This window comes from Mustela putorius, unplaced genomic scaffold, assembly GCF_011764305.1.
Source record: "Mustela putorius furo isolate JIRA1106 unplaced genomic scaffold, ASM1176430v1.1 tig00000139_pilon_pilon_pilon, whole genome shotgun sequence".
NCBI classification, from domain to species: Eukaryota; Metazoa; Chordata; class Mammalia; order Carnivora; family Mustelidae; genus Mustela; species Mustela putorius.
The window spans coordinates 11094868-11116447 of record NW_025421293.1 but is presented as its reverse complement, the minus strand read 5'-3'; the positions used below and the strand labels follow the sequence as shown (position 1 = coordinate 11116447).

Below are 21580 nucleotides of genomic sequence, written 5' to 3'. Positions count from 1 at the left end.
CATTTAGACCAGTAAACAGCTACAGGTAAAATTAATTCTGGTAGGACATTTTAACACAACAGATCCAAAATGGGGGGCGCCCGGGTGGCTCAGTGGGTTAAAGCCTCTGCCTTCGGCTTGGGTCATGATCCCAGGGTCCTGGGATCAAGCCTCACGTCAGGCTCTCTGCTCAGCAGGGAGCCTGCTTCCCCCCCACCCTCTGCCTGCCTCTCTGTCTACTTGTGATCTCTGTCTGTCAAATAAACAAATAAAATCTTTAAAAAAAAAAAAAAGATCCAAAATGGTATCAATATCTAATTGATTTTTTAAATTAACCAGAAATTTACATTCTTTTTTTTTTTTAAATACGTCTTCGTCACATACAACAAACCGCACACCTTCATTCATCCCAGCCATGCTTCAACGACTCAAGAGTCACATGCGGCTACAGGTTGCCATCGGAAAACATGATCCTATAATTCAGAAAATTTACATCTTCTAAAATCCCACCCCCAGATACAACCACTCTTAACAGCGAAGGGCACAGTCTTGCAGGCGTCGTCTATAAAATAACACAGATTATATATTTGTGAATTAATCAAGAATCTTTCAGTTGCAGGTGACAGAAAATCACCTTACACTTGCTTGGGGTGGGGGCAGGAAAGGTTGGGAAGCATCTTTGACTCAAATTCAAAAGCCTGGGATATATACAAATAAAATGAATGATGAATGAATGAATGGAAGCCCAGGATATAGAAACCATCCGCAGGGCTCAGACATCATCCGGACTTGGGATGTCTTCACTTCTTGGCTCCTCTGTGACAGAGCCCTCTGTCCATGTCATTGCTGTCTGCCCCCGTAACTGCAGACTTACATTCTTCCCCCCTCAGGGTGGAAAGAGCTATTCTCTTTCCAGTAGTTCTAAAGTCTTGAAGTTGGGTTTCATGAGGGTTCACTTGGGGGTTCAGAGGTTCATCTCAGCCAATCACCATGCTCGGCTGTGCCAGCCCTGGGTCATGTGGCCCCGCCCCCTGGTGTCAGGGATGGAGGATGGAGCCAGGGCCTGGGGTGACCCCAGGATGCTATCACTAAAAGGAAAAGAGGGACTGGGTTTGGGTGGGGAGAAACAACAGAGCCATCATCACTGGGCTGCATTGTTCATTGTGTATAATTTGCTTATCCAGTCGAGCTCGCCATATATACATTGACTTGTACCAACTTGCTCTTGGACATCTTTCCATTTTTTAGAAAAAACTCCCCCTACCTTCCAATGGCAAGGATATGCCTTAATTTACTTAACCAGGATCCTACGGTTGAAGAGCTAAGCTGTTTCTCATCTTCTGCTAATGCAAACATGCTTGGCCACAAAACTGAACTGTCAAAGTTCATCTGTGAGGTCTCCCTCTATATGGGGGTGTGTTACCTTGAGATATGGATTTTTAAATTTTATATATTTATTGGTAATTTTGATAGATACTGCCCTGATGACGTTGTATCAATTTAAGTATCACCACCCAAGAATAAAAGTGCCCGTTTCCCCACCACTCTGCTTGGAACAGAGATCCTTTTAGTTCCGAATTTCAGAGACTCCCAATGAAAACTGGCCTATAAAGGAAAACACATTATCTCATTTAATATGCTGTGCCATGGTAGGAAGTTTTAAGGTTGGTCACTTTAGTGGCCTGAGGACACCCTCCCCAGATTCCCACTGTCTCCGAACAGAGGTGCTGTATCGTCCTCAGCAATGTCCCTCATCCAAGTGGGTGTGTCCCTACTTGCGGTTCCTTTTGGGTTGGAGGAGAACTTTCCAGAAGCCATCTTCTCACACTTGTCCCCACACTGACCAGAATGGCATCCTCTGCTGATTACAGGACCAAATTCTGACCAGAGGTGAGGAAGCCCAATCACAGTTCACAGTTCCCTCCAAGGGAAGGGCCCACCCTTCCCAGAGCAGGTGGCTGTCAACCATGTGTCCCAGACAAGGGTCTTGATCAGAAGAAGGACGTGGCTGGCTGGTACGAGACGGCCAGTAGTTCTGCCCCACGCACTTATCAACAACACATTTTTTTTTTAACGACTGCCAACGTGAGAGGCAAAATGACTTCACTGCTTTCATTTCCATTTTTAAAAATTCTGGCTGGTGTTGAACATCGTTTCGTAAGTTGAGGCAGGCACAGGTATAAGGGAAAGGCTGTATTTTATTTCCTTATTTTTAAAAAAGATTTTATTTATTTATTTGACACAGAGAGAGAGAGCACAAGTAAGCAGAGCGGCAGGCAGAGGGAAAGAGAGAAGCAGGCTCTCTGCTAAGCAGGGAACCTGATGCGGGGCTCGATCCCAGGACCCCAGAATCATGACCTGAGCCAAAGGCAGGCCCTTAACCAACTGAGCTACACAGGTGCCCTGAAAGCCTGTATTTTAAAGCAACTGGACATTTTTTTCTGTATGGCTATGCTAGCAATTCAGAGACCAAGTGAATTTCCTTTGCTTTAGTTCGCTTTTATGTTTCTGACTTAATTAGGTTAAATACTGATGCGGCGTCGAAACTACAAAGCAAGGTACATTTTGTCATAATATGGCACAGCAGTCCCCGAAGCTACTATTTTACTAGTTTCCCCTTTATCCTTCCTGCATTTTTATTTATGGTTCCCCACCTTTGTTATGCAGAAGCAGCACAGAGTTAACACTTCTCAGGGCCTTGATTTTTTTCCTTTTTAGCAGTCAATCCTAGCTCTCACACCCTCACAGAATAGACCTTTCTCTTAGCAGTAGCTTTACACTCTACCATGCAGAGAATACGTCTGTTGAGAGGTTCATGGGAGATGTTGTCTTTGGTATCACACAGAATGCTGCAGGGAGGGGCGCCTGGGTGGCTCAGTGGGTTAAGCCTCTGCCTTCGGCTCAGGTCATGATCCCAGGGTCCTGGGATTGAGTCCCACATCTAGCATTCTGCTCAGTGAGAAGCCTGCTTTCCCCCCCTCTCTCTGCCTGCTTGTGATCTCTGTCTGTCAAATAAATTAAGCCTTAAAAAAAAAAAAAGAAAAAGACTGCTGCAGGGAAAAGTCTTGCACGGATATTATTTTGTATTTCTGCCATTGGATCTTTAGGGCACAGCCCTACGAGTAGCAGATTCCTAGGGGAAGGGCAAATCCATATGAGATTTTGCTAAATATCGCCACATTTCTTTTCAAGGGGGTCATGCCCCTCTGCATCCCCACGCACTCCACGCTAACTGAATTAAGTAGGTGATTCCACTTTTCATTTCTAGAAGTTCCATCTGGCTTTTTTTTCCAGATCTGCTAGGTCACATTCATGCTTTCTTTTTCCCTGTAGTCCCACACTTGTCTTTTATTCCTTTAAACAGACTAAGCATGACTGGTGTGGAGTCAGACCCTGACATTCCTGACTTTCTGAGCCTGTTTCTGCTTGCGGGGTGTAGCTGTTGGTGCCTGCCTATGGCGCCTGGCTCATTTTTCACTGTCCTTGAACAGTGGGTTTGCAAGCTCCTTGAAGCCTAGGATAATAAACACCTTTCCTCCAGAGGATAGGCATTTGCTCTGCTGGGCACTTGGGAGGATGACAAGTCTAGGGATCCCCAAGAATTGAGGTCAGAGAGGGAGGTTTCCTTGCGCTGTCAGCAGGAGTGAGTCCTGGTCCCTGTCCTTCTCTTCTTAGAACAGGACATTCCCTCCCTCCCTCCCGTGCTCTGCTTGGGGCAAGAGCCACCTTCCCTGAAGTCTTCTGTGTTTACTGAGGGTGTATATTAGCCCTTGACATAGCAAAACAGAGAGACACTTACCTTCAGCCCTTAACCCCTGAGAGCCTCAGGGCAAAGGGTCTCAGTGCGCGTCTTGGTTGCCCCCGCCCCAGCATTTGGCCTGGAAGTTCTTTACAACCTGTTGGCTCTTGCATACGGCAAGATATTTCTGGGGGTGCTTGGGTGGCTCAGGGGGTTAAGCCTCTGCCTTCGGCTCAGGTCATGATCTCAGGGTCCTGGGATGGAGCCCCGCATCGGGCTCTCTGCTCAGTGGGGAGCCTGCTTCCCCCTCTGCCTGCCTCTCTGCCTACTTGTGATCTCTGTCTGTCAAATAAATGAATAAAATATTTTTTAAAAAGATATTTCTGTATTTTTTTCCAGCATTTTTAGTTAAAGCAGAAAGGCTGGTCTGACAGATCTGGCCCATCATGACCAGAGATAGATGTTCTACCATGCACGTTTTTAAAAAGTAGCTTTTAATTAGGCAAGTAACGAGAATACATTGTCCTTGTAAAAAAAGTAAAATGTGTGCAATACTCGCCAGTAGATCTGCCAAAGATGAGTTTCTCTTCTAGCCATCAGGGACTAATTCAAGTCTTGTTATCTTTCATTATGACTCAGAATGGTTCTTTTAATTAAAACACTTAAAACAAAATTGAAACTTTAAAACAATACGGACAGCATAAGGTCTCCTTTGATCACTACCCCACTTCCAGGACATACAACGGGCATCCTGACTTCTAACGTCATAGATTACTTTCCAAGAGAGGTTTTCAAATTAGGAAAATATACCATAAAAAATTGATTTCCATCTTCTCCTGAATACTCAAGAGGTTCGGACAACATTCACCTTGGCCTGGGTGTCCAGATATGGCACCCCTAGGATTTCCCCAGTTTGGCACAGTACTTGGTACCCCATGGTGTCTAATTCTGGAAGCTTCACCCATGGTCAACACCTGCCTGGTCTCTACAGAAGCCTGAATTTACAACTCCTAGCTGGTTGGTTCTCTCCTGAGGCTATTCAAGCAGTTTCTGGATTTTCCTTATTTAAAAAAAAAATTATATATATATATATATATATATATATATATATATATATTTATATATATATATACATACACATACATACAAATATATATATATATACATACATACACACACACATACACACACACACACACACCCTGCACTCAGCATTTCCATAGGGATGTGTGTGTGTTTGTCTGAGAACACTGACAATGTACGCCCACACAAAACCTTGTACACAAATGTTCATAGCAGAAACAGTCATATGGGCCAAAGCATCCAAGTGTCCATCAACCATCGAATAGACAAACAAAATGGGATACATCCACACAATGGGGTATTATGGCCATAAAAGGTAATGAAGTGGTGATTCGCACTACAAGGATGACCCCCAGACACATGATGCTAAGCGAAAGAAGCGAGTCACAAAAGACCACGTCTATAGGATTCCATTTACACGAGACATTCAGAACAGGCAAGTCCAGAGAGACAGAAAGTAGACAGGTTGGCAGGGGGGTGCGGCGGTGGGGGAGGGTGCTAGAGGGCACAGGATTTCTTTTGGGGGAAGATGAAATGTTCTAGAACAGAGAGTGGTGATGTTGGTTTGCACGACTCTGCAAATATTCTGCAACCACCAAAGCGTGCTCTTGAAATGAGTGAATTGGGTGAGTGAGTTCTCTCTTTATAGAACTGTTACTTAAAAAACAATACTGCCATCAACGTCCGTGAACACTCTGGGCTTGCTGGGCCATAGGGCCATTTTATTTCTTCGTTTCTCCAGAGTGGCTAAACCAGTTATCTACATAAACAGTGTGACCGTTGTTTCCTCAGGCCATTAGTTACTTTCTGTTTTGCCAGTCTAATGGATAAATGGAAAACATGGCATCTTTTTAAAATTTGTATCTCTTTTTAATTTGTATTTCCCTGGTTACCAGTTTTAGAATCTTTTTTTTTTTTTTTTTTAATGGGTAGTTTGGGTTTTTTATATGTATCTGTTCATGTCCTACACTCATTTTTTTGGGGGGGGGGAATGTCTTTTTTTTTTTTTTTAAGATTTTATTTATTTGACAGAGAGAGACACAGTGAGAGAGGGAACACAAGCAGGGAGAGTGGGAGAGGGAGAAGCAGGCCTCCTGCTGAGCTGGGAACCTGATGCAGGGGGTTGAATCAAGGACCCTGGGATCATGACCCAAGCCAAAGTCAGACACTTAATGACTGAGCCACCCAGGCATCCCTATTGGGATGTCTTTTGATTAATATGCATTTTTGATACATTCTATATAGGTATATACTTCATTTTATACTCTGCACATATTTTCCTCATATACAAATTTTTTTAAGGTTTTTTTTTTTAAAGGTCTTATTTATTTATTTGACAGAGATCACAAGTAGGCAGAGAGGCAGGCAGAGAGAGAGGAGAAAGCAGGCTCCCTGCTAACCAGAGAACCCGATTCAGAGCTTGATCCCAGGACCCTGGGATCATGACCTGAGCTGAAGGCAGAGGCTTTAACCCACTGAGCCACCCAGGCGCCCCTACACAAATTTTTTATGTGCATAAAATACTCATTAGGAAGAGCCTGGCACTTAGTTAGTAAATAGGAACTACTTCTTATAGTTAATAGGTGGAAAGGCAAGAATTGGTAAAGGTCTAACAGTCCACATACACCCATCTTTTTAAAAAGTTGACTTAATTAGTTACACACTACTAGAAACACCACCAGAGGAAGTGGAGAGCTCCAGGAGCTCTATTGCCTCCATCTTTCCTTCCTCCTCCCCCGCCCCTCCCCTCCGTAGTCTGCTCCTCCCCTTGTCTGTTCCCCCAGTCATTCAAGGCGAAAACCACCTTGGGTCTAAGATGAACTAAGCCCTAACTGGGCCCTGGAAATTTGGTGGATGCCTCTTTCTGGGACCGAGCCATGCTCACAGACCTCCCCTAACGGCACAGCAACAGGAGGGCTTCTTTTCCGTGGTTTCCAGAAACACTGGGCACCGGAGCTGAACAGCGCGCACCAGCCAAGAGCTCATCTCCTCGGTCTCATGGGTGTGTCCCACCAAGACATTTACGCCGATATTTATTTTTACTTTTTTACATCAGTTCCTGAGCCAACCTCAGCAGATAAACACACCAACGTGGAACACAATCAACCAAGAATAATGAAGTCAAAGTCAAGGTAAGGGCAATTTCCTTTCTAGTTCGTGGCTCTCAGAAGGAGCTTAAAACCGGATTCCTGGGAGGCTGGCTTGCCGGCGGGTTCCTTCCCACCAGACCCGCTGCCGCTCTGGGACCCCGGCTGAGCACTGCAGGGGCCCAAAGAAGCCAGTCTTACGTTGCTGAGAAAGCAGGCGTGGTTGGGACCCTTTCCAAGCAAGGATGGCCCCTACGCGGCAGGTGTATCAGCTCGTGCTCCGGCATGAGGCAGGCTGGGTCACGGTGTTTGACCGGGAACAGTAGGGTAGACAAACCACAAGGCTAATGTCATCCCCCCAAGTTCATCTCAGCCCCTCATTGCTCACTGTTGGCTCTAAGTGTCTCTCCTGCGCCACTTCCAGCCCAAGGGGGTCCCGTGTCATCGCTACAGGCATTGTGCCTTCCCAGAACTAGGAAATGAGAACTCAAAGCAGAGAGCTTCCACTGCACAGAGGGAAGCAGACAGAGTCCTGGGGGCCAGCAGGGCGGCGGGGACGAGGCCGGCGGTGCTTCTGTAAGCGGCGCCTCCAATTATATTCCGACCTCTTACCCCGCCACTGCAGACCCACAAGGAAACCACTGCCGCTCACACCGACTATGGCGTAACAATAGCCCATCGGGTCTATACAACTGTTCAGAAAAAATTTATTTGAACATATGAAAGGAAAATTTAGACCTCAATAAAACAGAGGAGCTCCTGGGCTGGGGCCCCCTGCCCGGTTCCCTGCCCGGCCCACGCCGGGGCCCAGCTTCGAGCTCACAGAGCTCCCAGGGACCCGTCCCACTCACACGCAGAGACACCAGCGGGACCTGCAAATGCTGCTCATCACAGCCGTGCTCGGGGCAGTATGGGCTCCCCGCGCGTCTGAAACGACCCACAGACACCGGCTCCAAGAATCGGCGTCTCCGCAGGACGCCCACACGGCTGGGCGCGCGCTGCGTCCTTCCTTCCACACGTCCCATCCGGACTTGAACGTGACCCGGCAGAAGGCCCCCTGGACTGCAATGCCGCGTAACGCCCGCACCAAGACAGTCCTGCTGGGGATGAGGGGCCACCGGCTGCCTGAAAAGGTCCTCTTCGAGGGCATGGCTCCCCCTTTCTCTGGAAGGCTTCCTCCGGCCCGGGCGGAAAGCACACTGCCCCTCGGTGGCACCGGGGCCGGCCTAGCGGATGGGCCTGAACGGGAAGGTCATGCCCGACATGAACGTGTGCCCCGGGTGTGCGGGCAGGGCAGGGTGGGCGGCGGGGTGGGCCGGCACAGCCCCGTAGCCCAGCGGGGGCGTGTGGATGTGAGGGTAGAAGCCGGGGGGCAGCGCTGCGTGGGGCGCCTGCTGCACCGGGCCCGAGATCACCAGCTGGAGCAGGCTGTGAAGACAAGAACAGGGGTTAGGGACACGGCGGTCGGGTTGGCCTGTCCCCTCATGGACGCGGCGGCCCCCGGAAGGGGGAGAGGGTCTGGGCACGGTGGTGGCCCCACACACGCACTGGGAGATGCACCAGACGCAGGCACAGCACATGGAAGTTTCCAGAGGGGGAACATGTCAACTCGGGACAGATGGGGGTGGCTTATGGCTGGGGTAGGGAGTGGGGGTTGGAGCAGAAGGAGGTGACCTGGAGGTGGCCGGATTGAGAGCGGCCCGAGACAGAGGAGAGAGGAAGGGCTGGCAGTAGGAAAAGCAGGATCCTGCAGGCGACAATTCGGAAGGAACTGAGGAAACCACAGGGCAGGTACCCAAGGCGAGGCAGGGACAGGGCTGCAGTCCACAGAAGCTCTGGGCACAGGCTCGGTGTCTGGGGCCTGGAGACCCCCACATCCGGCTCAGGCGCAATCACCTATACTTAAGAGGGTTATGACCAAGGCAGGGCAGCAAGAGGTACGGCAGGCCACAGGGCGCCCAATGTCACTCGTAATGACTGAGGCCCAAATGAATTCCAGGCACAACACATGAACGCGGGCCTTTCCGGGGCTCACATGTAAGCAGGGTGTAGGCCCTGCCCTCGGGATGGCCCAGGCCTGGACCCGGCCCTTTCCCAGCTTTAGGGGCCACCCTCCCCACCCCTCTGCGGAGCTCCCAACCCTCCTGCTTACCGGCTCCTTCCCTTCCGGGAGAGCCTTCTGCAGTCGCTCTCCAGCCCTACGCATCACACCCAGGGTCTCCGCGGGAGGACCCAAGTCACCCCTTTGCCAACTCCCACCCATGACCACCCCAAGCCCTAGGTGCCACGTGCCTCCACAGGCCTGTTCTCTGCGCTCGGTGGCTCAGGACACCCATGGCCTCCGCCCTCCTCCTGGAATCCCTTTCAGTTTCCAATATTGGTCCCTTCTAAAACTCCCTGAAGAGTTCCCTCTGCCTGGCCCTCTCCTCGCCAATCCCACATTTCCTCCCAGCGAGATGAGCAAAGATTCCTAAGTCTCCCAGCGCCACACGCTTCGCAGGCCTTAGCGGGCCCACTTCCTGCGGCCAACCCCGAATACCCAATCACGCCCTAACCGGAGAAACTTCTTGGGCCCTCTCCTCTTCAGGACAGAAGCCTCCTTTCCTAGCCCTGCCTCTTCCCTTTCTCCCCTGCAGATGGACAGACTACGCTTGCTCTCCAGCCACAACCCAGGGCCGTGGCTCTGGCTGGCTTCTGTGTCTCTGCAGCATCTAAGTCACTCTCGCCACAGCACCAAATCTGCCTGCCGGGTCCAGTTCACACCCATCATTCACCCTGAGGAATCCTCATCCCACCAGGCCACACCTTCCCTGCACGCGACCCTGCTGGTCCAGGAACAACCCCAGGCCACTTTGCCCTGGCCACCGGCCACCACCTACCTGGAGCTCTGGCAGTGGGGGCTAAGTCTTCTGCAGACTGACCCTCACCCCTCCCACCCCTGAAGATAAAGTCTGGTGCTCAGAGCCCACAGGAGGAGCTCAGAAAGTAAACCCAAGGCATGAAGAAAGTTGGTGCCTTCTAGTGGCCTAAAGCTCTTTGGAGCCCCTTTTCTTTTACATTTTTTTTTAGAAAGATTTTATTTATTTATTTGACAGAGAGAGAGAGATTGAGAGCAGAAGCAGGGGCAGCAGCAGAGGGAAAGGGAGAAGCAAGATTCCGACTGAGCAGGGAGCCTGATGCGGGGCTCGATCCCAGGACCCTGGGATCATGACCTGAGCTGAAGGCAGACGCTTAACCAACGAACCACCCAGGCGCCCCCGGAGCACCTTTTCATTTATGTTACCATGTATTTTTTTTTAAATAACTCACAGTGAGAAAGTCACTCCAAATAAGCAAACACAGAAACAAATCTAAGAAGAGCATTACAAAAGCAAAATTTAAGTCATGCGCTCTGTTGAATCTGCACACCCTGCCAGAGATAAAAGGGGTTTCAAGAAGTATCCAGTCTAGGGGTGCCCGGGTGGCTCAGATCATGATCTCAGGTCCTGGGGTAGAGTCCCGTGTTGGGCTCCCTGCTCAGCAGGGAGCCTACTTCTCCCTCTTCCTCTCCCCCTGCTGTGTTCCCTCTCGCACTCTCTCTTTCCATCAAATAAACAAATAAAACCTTAAAAAAAAAAAAAAAAGAAGTTTCCAGTCTATTCAGAAAGAAAATTGACAGAAAAGAGACTACTATCAGAAGTCAAAGAAATTTTCCAAGTGGCTCTGTGTCCTGCCTTTCCCTGCGTAGCTGCCAGGCTGCCCCTGGGAGGGTGGGTTTTGGGCCATATGACTCAGGATGGGGCCCAGCACAGGCTGTGAAGACGTTTCCCTGGGATTCCAATGGGGGACCCCTGGTCACAATGCTAAGACAAGAAAGGATTTAGACCCTGTCCCTGCTCTAATGGCCTGAAACGCTACACATTAGATAACAGCTGTGCAGAGAGACAGGAAACAGTACGGAGAGATTATTGCAGGAGGAGCAGAAAATTGCCAACTCAGTAATGATGTCCTCAGATGCCAGGGGAAAAAGAAAGAAAGGAACATTGTGGGCTCCTGAGGGACAGGTGGCTCTCTGGGCAAGCTGTCCATTCTGCTGACAAAATATGCCAAGCGGCCCATTCTGTTCCTCCAGGACCCACACACTCTACCCACTTGGTTTCCGCCTCGGCCCAGACACCTGCCAAAGCCGCAAGGCCTTGGCACCAAGATCTCCAACTGCATAAGAGCGCACAGTCCTCGGGCCGCGACTACTGTCACCATCAGCTTGTGAGCCGGCTCCTGGCCACTCCTCTGGCCCTGGGTGATGCCTGTGGTCAGCCCGTCATCCGTGCTCAGACTCCTGGCCCTGGGCAGCTGTGAGCACCGACCCCGCAGGGGGCCTGGCGGGCGGGCTTGCCCTCTGTCCACTGTCCGAGACCACTGGCCCCGGAGCCCCAGCTGATAAAGGCCAACGTGAGCCTCTGCAGAGAGGAGGATGTTGGTCATCCTATGAACTTCACTCCGTCGGCTTCTGTCCCCGTGCACACCAGGAGGGAGCTGTGTGCTCAGCTACAAGCTCTCCCTCACTTAGTGGCCACAGTTACTCTCTGGAGTGGATACATAATTTCTGTCCCTCAGATGTATCTCTCCTAAGTTACTAAGTATCCCCATGCTTCCCACCGGGGAGGTTGCCTCTGGTATTTTGCTACTGATGATTCTGCATTTGCCTGAAACGTTCTCACACACACAGCTTTTGCTTCTTAGTGTCCGTGAAATTAATCAGAGGAAGGGACATTCCGACGTCATGACAACAGTAAGTGGACCAGCAGCTGCTGCTTCTTAGATACGCAAGAAGACAAGAATGCTGTTCGGAGGGCTTTCTGTGTTTTCACTCTAATCCTCACAAAAATCCTAGCAGGCAGGAGTGGCAGGGGGACAGGAGACAGGAACGATTATTTTCTCAATTTTACAAAGCAAGGCAGTGCAAGTCCAGGAAACCGCTCAGGGTCACACAGAGAGCAAGACACCAGCCTGGACCTCTCCCCAGGAGCCGTGTGACCCCACAGCCCTGCTCTTCCCCATAATTCGCAGGGCTTCTCCCAAATGATGACAATAAGTGCCACTTACAAACAGGCCAGGAGCTGACACACAGCGCCTCATTTAGTCTTCACTACGACTCTCTGACACAGGCGCATCATCCCCCCAGCTTTACCAGGGAGGAAAGAGAGGCTCCGAGACAGGTGAAGAAATTGCCACAGCCTTGGGGAAAACCAGGGACAATCACACTCAGAAGCCACTCACTGCTGCCACCCAGCGACAAAGCCTAAAATGACATGCGGTGCCCCTGGGCCATGGTTCTGAGGGGTTTTTTTCCACAGGGCTGCGCCACCCACACTGTCACGGGCTGTGTGCATGCACAAATGTCAAAGTCACCACGAACCACAAATGCTAACTTAGCGAGCGGTCAATGACTCCGAGCTGGGTCTGGTTTCTTCCCCGGACCCCTGGACAGGATGGCCACACCTCTTCGATGTACTCTCCACTTGGGCTTTCTCTCCTGTGGGTCATACTATCTTATCCCCCGTCAGGTCCCGAGGGGGCTCCTGACATACAGAAGCTTCAGACCCTGCAGCCCAACTCTCCCCGAGGAGGCCAGGACAAGAGCCCCACCCCTCCCCACCCCACCGCAGGCCAATGCCTTCGAGAACACTTACTTATTATGGGGCAGCCTGGAGCACAAAGTTCTCAGGTCATCTGAAATCAAGGAGACACAAAATCAGGAACAGACTGGAGACAACAAGGGGAAACTGTCACTGAGATCTTTTCAAGGATGCTGGCTGGACAGCAGTTGTGTCTTAACTACAACTTCCTAGCATCGCTTAGAAACTACGCTCTTTCTTCTTTTGATTCTTGCTTTAACAACTAGGCCCCAGACTGAATACGTGACTCAAGAAGGCGAGCAGGTCTATTGGTCATTTGTCAGGTAGCAGGGAAAGGGCCTGGAGGTAGGGCTCTTGCAGAGTGGATCAGATGCCCCAGGCGCGGTGGGAACCGCACCACAGTGACCGCTGCTTGGGGCCAGAGGCAATGTCTGCCAGTGCACAGTCCCTAAACCAGCACAGGTGTTTATCAGACACTGGGAGCCTTCCAGCACTGAAGTATAGGAGAATCACGGACCCAGAAACAGGTACTGGGGATGCTTCCTGTCCTTGAACCTGGGCACTGTGCTGTATGAAACTTATGCCTCAATAAAAACGGGGCTACAGGAAAAGATAAGGTTCTCTAGGGGTGCCTGTGTGGCTCAGTAGGTTAAAGCCTCTGTCTTCGGCTCAGGTCATGATCTCAGGGTCCTGGGATTGAGCCCCTCATCGGGCTCTCTGCTAGCAGGAAGCCTGTTTCCCTTCCTCTCTGTCTGTCTGCCTCTCTGCCTACTTGTGATCTCTGTCTGTCAAATGAATAAATAAAATCTTTAAAAAGAGATAAGGTTCTCTACGAGGAAAGAAGGTGACATTCTCACTCTGGAGGAGTCCCCAGTCCTGGGCAAAGCAGCCAGGAGACGCACAGACGTCACGGCCAGCGTTCTACCTGGGTCCGCTCTGCGACTTCACCCCAGTCCCCTGTGCTAAGAGGAAAGAGATCGTAAAAAAAAGCAGAGACGAGTTACTCGTCCCGGAACCCCTGCTTTCCTTCGGGAGGGCCCGGGGCCAGGGAGTCACCCACCTCTCGTACACAGCAGCGCCCCGGAGGCCATGGCCACCTGCAGGGCCTGCGCCAGTCGGTCCAGCGAGAGCTCGATCTCCTGGGAGGCGTTCAGGGGGTTCAGTTCATCTGCCAACCTGTTGATCTCCTCTACCAGCGGGACCATGTGGTCAAACAGGATGAGGCCCATGCGGCCGTAGAGATTCTTCTCGGTTAAGTGCACTGGCAACATCATGAGGACCTGCAGGACACTGAGGTGGAGTTTCGAGTACAACAGGTGGGAGTCTCTGTCCATCCCTCCTGAGTCCTTCGTAACCTTGGTCGGGACGTGGCCGTTAGACAGGGAGGGCTTCTTCTTCCTTTTGTAAGCCAGGGGGGCCTTCACGCACCAGCGGATCAACCCAGTGAGCGGGGTGAGCTCTAAAAATCCTATCGGGAGATTGGCCGCAATCGGAGTATTTAAAAAAGTGATGAGAATCAACCTCGGGTCCTCAAAAATCCAGCCAACAATCATTTCAAGCAAGTCCAATGGTGGGATGAGGTCATCTGCCAACAAAGACACTTTAAGTCAGATGGGTTTGCAGCCCTGGTGACACCACTTACCCTAACCCTAACACTTGCGGCGGCTGGGGAGAGGGGCCCCCTACCAGCATGGTACCCAGCTCCCGACATTCAGACCATGTGCTGTTTATTTTCTGTCCCCTTTCCGAGAACATTGCCTTCGTGAGGGCTGGGACTCCTGTCTTAGTTGGGGATTCTCCCCAGGGCCACGACTGTCTGGCCACAGTAGGGCTTAAAAACATATTTGTTAAATAAACAATTCTCTAGGACTCCACCAAGCTTTGAAGTTTGTCCCCTGGGTCAATTTAAATAAATTCCCACACTTTTTATGTCCCAAACTGCCACCACAGCTCAGCCCTTCCCATAGTGTCTGTCCTTCTGCTGGTGTCGCCTCTGTGGCCCAGTGACGGCTGCGGTGGCCTTCATAGAGCAGCTCAGGGTGCGGTCGGATGTTCAGCTGGTGGCCAAGAGCCATCCCAGCCGCAGATGTGGAATCTTTGTCTAAGCAGAGCCTGACCTCCTCTACGTGGCACTTTCTACAAAGCAAGTGTTGCCGTTTTTTTGGGGTCTATGAGCCAGGTACTGGTCTAAATCCTTTCCACAGATCAACTCAATCCACCAACAACCACCTGTTATCACAGGCAGGAGGCGCAGTGATATTAAGTCTCTCTCCCAGGACTTGCGAAAAGTGTTTGGTGGGCCCAGACGTGGCCCCAGAGGGTCTGGCTCTTGACCACCCGGCTGCACTGCCCACCCCGGGCCTGGCACACAACGCCCAGAAGGTATCTGTGAGTGTGGGACTGGGCCCCCGCCCTTCTGTCTCTGGGGCGGTGCGGCCCCCTGCTCACGGAGAGCTAAGATGGGTCCCCTTCCGGGATGCCGAGGCCAGAGACAAGCACGAGAGAGGAGTGAGGGCGAGTGGGACACGTGTGGGCAGAGGATCCTCTTTCTCCAGAAACATGGCTCTTCCCCACTTGAGATCATGCCGACCTCCTGACTGGGAGTTCGACTGGCCCTGCCCTTCTGCTATAAATGAGGACAACGGTAGGTAACCACTGTCACCTGTGGTTCTCACTTGGCAAAATAAATGTTGGGGGAGCCCATGTCTGGCCCCTCGAGCCCCCCGGAGAGGTTTGTGCATGAGAAATGCCAGTCTCATACGCGCGTCCAGCACCCACCCCCATCTAAGTGGAGGCGTCTCCAAGAGCCCGAAGCTGCGTGTGTCTGGTGCCCAGGGAGCGTGTGACCCAAGTCTCTGCACCATTCAGGCAAGAGGAGGTCCTGTCTCCTGAGGTGAGCTGCTTCTGTCTTGTGGGTTTGAAGCACAGAGTCCCCAGGAGGGCTCTCCCATCACCAGAGGCCCCCAAGAGCAGCATTAGTCACCATCCTGACTGCGGAATCCAGCTCCGCCTCTACAGCCCCCACCAGGTGCCTGGTGACCTCCCCACCTCCTAACTCAACAAGCTGGACATGTTAAAGATGCACAGCTTTTGGTATGTCTGTCATACCTCCATGACGTGGTCATGAAATCACATCCCTGACACATCAGACAGGCAAAGGGGCTTAAGAGAAAAATACCGCGCCTCATCTCCATTCCAGAACACTGGCGGTATGCTCTGAACATGACCGCCTTTTGTGCGCTGTCTAATGTGTCCCCAGTGTTAAGGGCAGTTCTGGTCCTTGAAGGTCTGGAATAACCGATGGCTTGGAAATGAAACCGTGGTGCAGTACAGTGGGTTTAAGGACATTTTTTCTACAGGAAACCAGAGGGCCTGCTACTGTTCCCAGCTAGGAACAGCTCTGGGAAAACCTTTGCAGGAGAGCGCCAGGGAACGGGCTCACTCTAACAGCAGGGCACCCACCGCTCACAACATCTGCCTCCCAGCCCAGGGGCATGTTGCCGGGACAGAAACAGTTTGAAAGTACTTGTGACTGTGATACACAATTCCGTGTTCGCACTCTGTCCACACAAATGTTCCTAAGAGAACTAAAAAAACTGAACAGCATGGCGGGGAAAGGTAGAAATAAAAGGAGAATCAACTATGATCCCGGAGCTGCTGGACTGAACACAAACGGAAGGGCTGCTGAGGGCTCCCCAGCAGCTGGTTTCGCTATCAGACCGAGATAAGACGCTGTCAACCCCCAAAGCGGCAGGAGCCGTGGGCAGAGGAGGAGGAACCTGAAACAGAAGAGTGGACTTTGAGTCCGACTCTGCAGAAAAAGCGCTCACCGCGGTGAGGCCCGAAACTTCCCCAGGGGCCGCATGGGCCGTGGGGCTCACATGGGCACACAGATGTGAAAGGATGCGCTGTTCTGCAAAGCCCGGTCAATCCATGTTCCCCGGCACCCACCTCTGCGGGAGACGAGTAAGCAGCAGAGCCTAGTGAACGTAGGCCTGCGACTCCTGCTCTAATTCAGACAGAGCTGGTCAACCTGTACTGGTTTTCTGTATTCAGAGCCTGTATAAAGTGATCGGACCAGAAGGCTGTGATGCTCAGGACAGGGACAGGGGGCAGAGGACACGGGCCCCTCCCAGCCGAAGCCAAATGCCATCTGCTGGCTGCCCTGAGGACTTCACCTGGCATCTTCCCAAGAAAGCCTCAAAAACATCACCAAGGTGGAAGTGACATGCATGCCTCCTGGCGCCATATGCCCGGGACACATCACCGCCTAGGCAGGGTTGTTGCCAAAAATGTTGAACTTGAACCCTGCATACGGAAACAGTCTGATCAATCTAAATCGAGAGATACTCTGAAAAACAACAGGCCCGGGCTCTTCAAAAAACATCAATGTCCTAAGAGATTTTTTTTTTTTTAAATGCTTCATCTGTTCAAGACTTAAAAAGATCAGAGGGACATGACAACTCTGTAACGTCTGATCCCTGAAGGGATCCTGAGCTCTCCTGACCTTTCGAAGCAAGGGAGGGAAAAGGCTCTAAGAGACATTATTGAGACACTTAAGGAAGCTGAAGACAGGCTATGTAAGAAATAATAGAATTCCCTCGATGTTTAATTTCTCAGGCTCCAAGATAACGGTACCAGGATTACGTAAGGGAAAGCTCTTGTTCTCGGGGGACAGATACACGCTGAAGTACTTGGTATGTGATGTTGCTAACAAACTCTTGAAAGTTCAGGAAAACCAAATGTTCTGGAATGTGTGTGTAAGAGAGGAAGGGCAAGAAAGCCCATGGCACGTGTTAACAGGGGCTGAAATCTAGGTGAGAGTCTCGCAACTTCTAATAGTCTCACTACCTTCCTGAAGTGTTGCTATTTTCCAAAATAAAAAGTGAGGGATTGAAAAAAAAAAAAAAAAGAAAAAAGAAAATCACGTCTGGGGAGAAAGCCACGTCTTCCCCAGACATGAGACGCCAGCATTTGCAGGCTGCCTGCCACTCGGGACGGTCCCTGACTCAGCCGAGTGGGAGGCACTAGGAAAGCTCCCTGCTGGCAAATTCCAGAAGTCCAGGCGGTCCCTTCCTTTCCCCTTCAGCCTAAAAGAAAACACACGTTTCAGAGAAAAAACAAAAGGCCAGAGCGTCCACCGGGCTTTCCGCCTGGGTGTTCGGTGGGAAGAAGAGTGGCAGTCACCTGAGCGACCTCAGCGGCCTGTTTAGAGTTTACCTGATGACAGGTCATAGAGCGCGGTGACGGAGGTAATGAGCTGGCAGCAGAAGCGAGGGCTGGCGCTGAGGATCTGCTTCAGCGTCTGCACGGATCCCGGCACCAGACAGCAGTAGTCATCCACGAGGGCCCTGGCTAACCTCACGCAGTAGACCACAGGCGTCCTCTGGAAAGAAGCCACAGTGCATGTAACTACAGGCGTCATGAGCTCACGGGTGACAAAGATGTACGCGTGGAGGAGACCACCAGGGCTGGCGGCACCGCTCCCAACAGGCGAAAAAGATGTTCAGAGCTCACTCGGAAGCCAGGTCGAGGCAAACCCAAGGCCACAGGCCCAATCCACCCTGCCACCGGTTTTTTTGCAAAGCAACTTCTACTGATACATGCATCCGCTTGGCTGTTTGCTGACTGTGTAAGCCTGCTCCCTACCCGGCACGGGCAGAGGGGACTGCTTGTGACGGACTATATGATCCGCAGAACTTAAAGCATGGACCGTCCTGCCCTTTACGAGAAAGGCCTGCTGACTTGCTCTGAAGTTCACTTAGGAAAGGTAACTTGCGACTTCAGGTGAGGAAATGACAACTTTTGTGACCCTCCAGGTGAGGCTCCAAAGACAAAAATGAGCAGGTGTTACCACTTTAAAGAGCTCATGGAGAGTCTGGGATTGCCCCTGTGATTCTGGAGCAGTGGATCCTACTCTTACAGGTTTCTGTGATACTCTCAAATTCTCTATCAGCACCCTCCCCTGCTTTTTTCCTCCCCCCCCCCCCCCCCCCCCCCCGCCATCAGAGGCCAATCTGTAGCTCCTGCCACATTTCACGGCTGCTCAGGACGCTCCAGGTCCAGGGCACCGATGTGGCCTACAGGGAGGTGGAGGGTGGGGAGAACCACAAGGAGAAAGCAAGCCAGATTGTTCCCTCGGGCTGAACTCGGCCCCCACCACCTCAAACCAACCATCCCCAATGGGAAGCTGCAGCCCCTCGCCCCAGCGTGGCAAATCTTGGCTCAAACCACTAGGACTCTTTCCTGTCACTGACATCTGCTTTTGCTTTGCCAGAAAGCCAGCGCGACAGCATCAGGAGAGAGAAATGAGAAATTACGTGATGAATTAGAAGATGTGAAGCCTGACTTTACTAGGTGATTGATGAAGGGACAGAGGTAACTGTGATATTAAATACAACACACGTGATCGATTCAGATGGCCCAGAAACCAGCCTGGTGACAATTAAGGTACGGATTCCACTGAGACTTACCTGGGTGCCACAGAGAACAGTATATTTTCTTCTAGCCAAATTTTGAGGATAAACAGATTTCAAGGAAAACATCTACATAAACTGGAGAAACAAACCCAACACCAAAGGCTTCAAGTACTTGAGAATGAAGCAAGTTTGTGAAACTGAACATGGTAAATTCTTTTAGCTTAGCTGAGAATCATGTTAATCTCAATTCTGAGTTAACAATTACTCTACGTGGATTATCAATTTTTGAAAGACTCTGAGCAACAAAAGCAAAAAATGAATCTTTCAAAATACCATCTAACACCAAATATATTGATATTGTTTGATATTTAAAAACATTCTAGGGGCGCCTGCGTGGCTCAGTGGGTTAAAGCCTCTGCCTTCAGCTCAGGTCATGATCCCAGGGTCCTGGGATCGAGCCCCGCATCGGGCTCTCTGCTGAGTGGGGAGCCTGCTTCCCCCGTCTCTCTGCCTGTCTCTCTGCCTACTTGTGATCTCTGTCAAATAAATAAATAAAAAATCTTAAAAAAAAAAAATTCTAAAAGGCTCATGTGCCACACCCATTAGAAGAGCCGGGATCGGGATGCCTGGGTGGCTCAGTTGGTTGGACGACTGCCTTCGGCTCAGGTCATGATCCCAGAGTCCCGGGATCGAGTCCCGGGATCGAGTCCCGCATCGAGCTCCCAGCTCCATGGGGAGTCTGCTTCTCTCTCTGACCTTCTCCTCGCTCATGCTCTCTCTCACTGTCTCTCTCTCAAATAAATAAAAATAATTAAAAAAAAAAAAAAAGAAGAGCCGGGATCTTTGTATTGTCACCCTGCAACAAGGTGAAACAATTCACATGCTTACTGACTGTGTAATTTACTTACTTAAAAAAAAAAAAAATCTATCTTTGAGGCCACATTATGCATAGCTGTTTTCAAAATCCTACCATATCATTTTCAACCAAGGAAAAATGATATTTTGCTTATTCTGGAGATGAAGAACTTTCTTTTTTTCTCTTAAATTCATTTACCATTACAAACAAGTTTTGTTAGGAATGGGTACTACCCATATCTAACCGTAGGTGTGGAGTATTAGCAGACAGGGCAGTGACACCAAGGAGATAACACACAGAAAATGCCTCTCCCAAAATCCAATTAAGGGGCACTAAACTCCTCTTCAGAGCCTCTCCGGAGAAGGCTATTTCTCGGGTAGTACCTGGAGCCAGGAAGCCGCACACTCCAACACTGGGATCCGACACACAGCCACAGCCATGGAGACCAGTTTTCCCAACAAGCTCATCCGGCTGTCATCAGCCTTGTTCCCTTGGGGGCTGAAAAGGGACGAGAAAATAATCTGCCGGACAGAGTCCTTGGTTTGCTCCTGGAAATAATTGCACATGATTTCAAGAAGTTGGAGCTCCTGAAGTGAATTCAACCTCTGCAAAAACAAATCCAAGAGAAGCGGTAAGAAACTTAGCTTTAACGTGCGCACTAATCCATACGGTAAGAAAACAGGAAATAATCCTATTTTCCCCCTGGGAACTGTTCACCCCTCTAAAGCCTGGGTCCCAGGGGGAAGAACTCTGTTAATCCCGGGAAATGTCAGTATACAGAATTCGACATCCTCCTGGGGCCCTCGGGATGATGACCTACAGCGGTCTGAGACTCGATTACAGGCCTTTAACGTCTCTTCCTGCAGCACCGCCGAGACCGGGCTGTCGCACGCCCGGCAAGCAGGCCCACAGCCGAGCAATGCTCAGGAAGCCAGAGCAGGTGGACTGGGGCTGCTGCGAAGGAGCGCGCCCCGGGGCGAGCACGGCGCCGCCGGTGGGAAGAGGGTCTGTGGTTGGCCAAGGCTTGTCACCGCGAGGGGCGGGAAAGAAGCGGGAGTTTCCTTCTCGCGGCCGCCCGCCGCACCTTGGGCTGCGCGCCGCGCTCCTTGGGCACCTGGAACACGAACTCCTCGAGCAGCTCCACGGGGCCCTTGTCCACGATGGGCAGCGGCGCGCTCTGCAGCTGGCTGCTGAAGTAGATGTCCAGGTGGTACAGCACCTCCTTGGCGGCGCTCAGCGCGTCGCGGCGCAGCAGCGAGTGGCGGATGTCGCTCATGGTGCGGCCGCTGCGGCCCGGGGCGCCCGGAGCGCGTCGGGACTTCCGCCCCGGGCCCCGCGGGCGCGCCCGCCGCCGCCGCCGCCGAGACAAAGAGGCCGCGACCCGGCCTCCGCCCGCCGACCCCGGCGCCCGTCCGCCCGCCGCTCCCGCTCCGGGCCGCTCAGGGGGCCATCGCTGCCGCCGCCGCCGGCCAGCGGGCTCCCGGCTGTGCGAGTGCGGCGCCACCGAGGGCAGCGGGAGCCCGTCGCCGCGGAGCCGAACGGCGGCGGAATGCCGAGCGCGGCGACGGCGGCCCGCAGGGGCCAAGCGCAGGCGGCCGCGAGGGCTGGCTCTCAAGAGGGCGCCACCTGGCGGCGCGGCCCGCCCGCGCGGAGGGAGGCACGCCCCGCCCCACAGGCCCCGCCCCCGGGCCCTGCGACCGCCCCCGGACCTGGGGCCCAGCGCTCCGCCGCGCGGACCTGGGCGGCCGCGCCCACCACTGAACGCTCACTGGGCTTGGCGCTCCACCGGCCCGCGCGCC

The 21580-nt window shown here is 51.9% G+C and overlaps 1 protein-coding gene across 4 annotated transcripts; it reads right to left on the bottom strand.

Annotated features, from left to right (window-relative positions):
• Positions 1-7578: 7578 nt before the first annotated feature.
• CUNH7orf26 (chromosome unknown C7orf26 homolog) lies at positions 7579-21363 on the bottom strand. 4 transcript variants are annotated; one of them, XR_200982.3, is made up of 7 exons: positions 20866-21363; positions 20165-20386; positions 17727-17892; positions 13567-14091; positions 13364-13468; positions 12561-12600; positions 8215-8316 (listed from the first exon to the last, which is right to left on the bottom strand). XR_200982.3 is itself a non-coding variant. In XM_004774997.3 (6 exons), exons 1-6 carry the CDS (start codon positions 21055-21057, stop codon positions 8115-8117), a joined length of 1317 nt encoding a protein of 438 aa, XP_004775054.1. In that variant the 5' UTR covers positions 21058-21362; the 3' UTR covers positions 7579-8114. The 4 variants fall into 4 exon arrangements, 3 of the variants coding, with proteins under 3 accessions (XP_004775054.1, XP_004775053.1, XP_004775056.1); XM_004774997.3 differs by lacking the exon at positions 13364-13468 and having other exon boundaries at positions 7579-8316; positions 20896-21362; XM_004774996.3 differs by lacking the exon at positions 13364-13468 and having other exon boundaries at positions 7579-8316; positions 20866-21361.
• Between the last annotated feature and the right edge of the window lie 217 nt (positions 21364-21580).

Coding starts and splice junctions, on each gene's coding strand:
- CUNH7orf26 (XM_004774996.3), bottom strand. CDS start 21,057: ATGAGCGACATCCGCCACTCGCTGCTGCGCCGCGACGCGCTGAGCGCC. Junction 20,387..20,865: donor AGCGCGGCGCGCAGCCCAAG/GTGCGGCGGGCG, acceptor TTGTTTTTGCAG/AGGTTGAATTCACTTCAGGA. Junction 12,601..13,566: donor GGCGCTGCTGTGTACGAGAG/GTGGGTGACTCC, acceptor CCTTGATTTCAG/ATGACCTGAGAACTTTGTGC.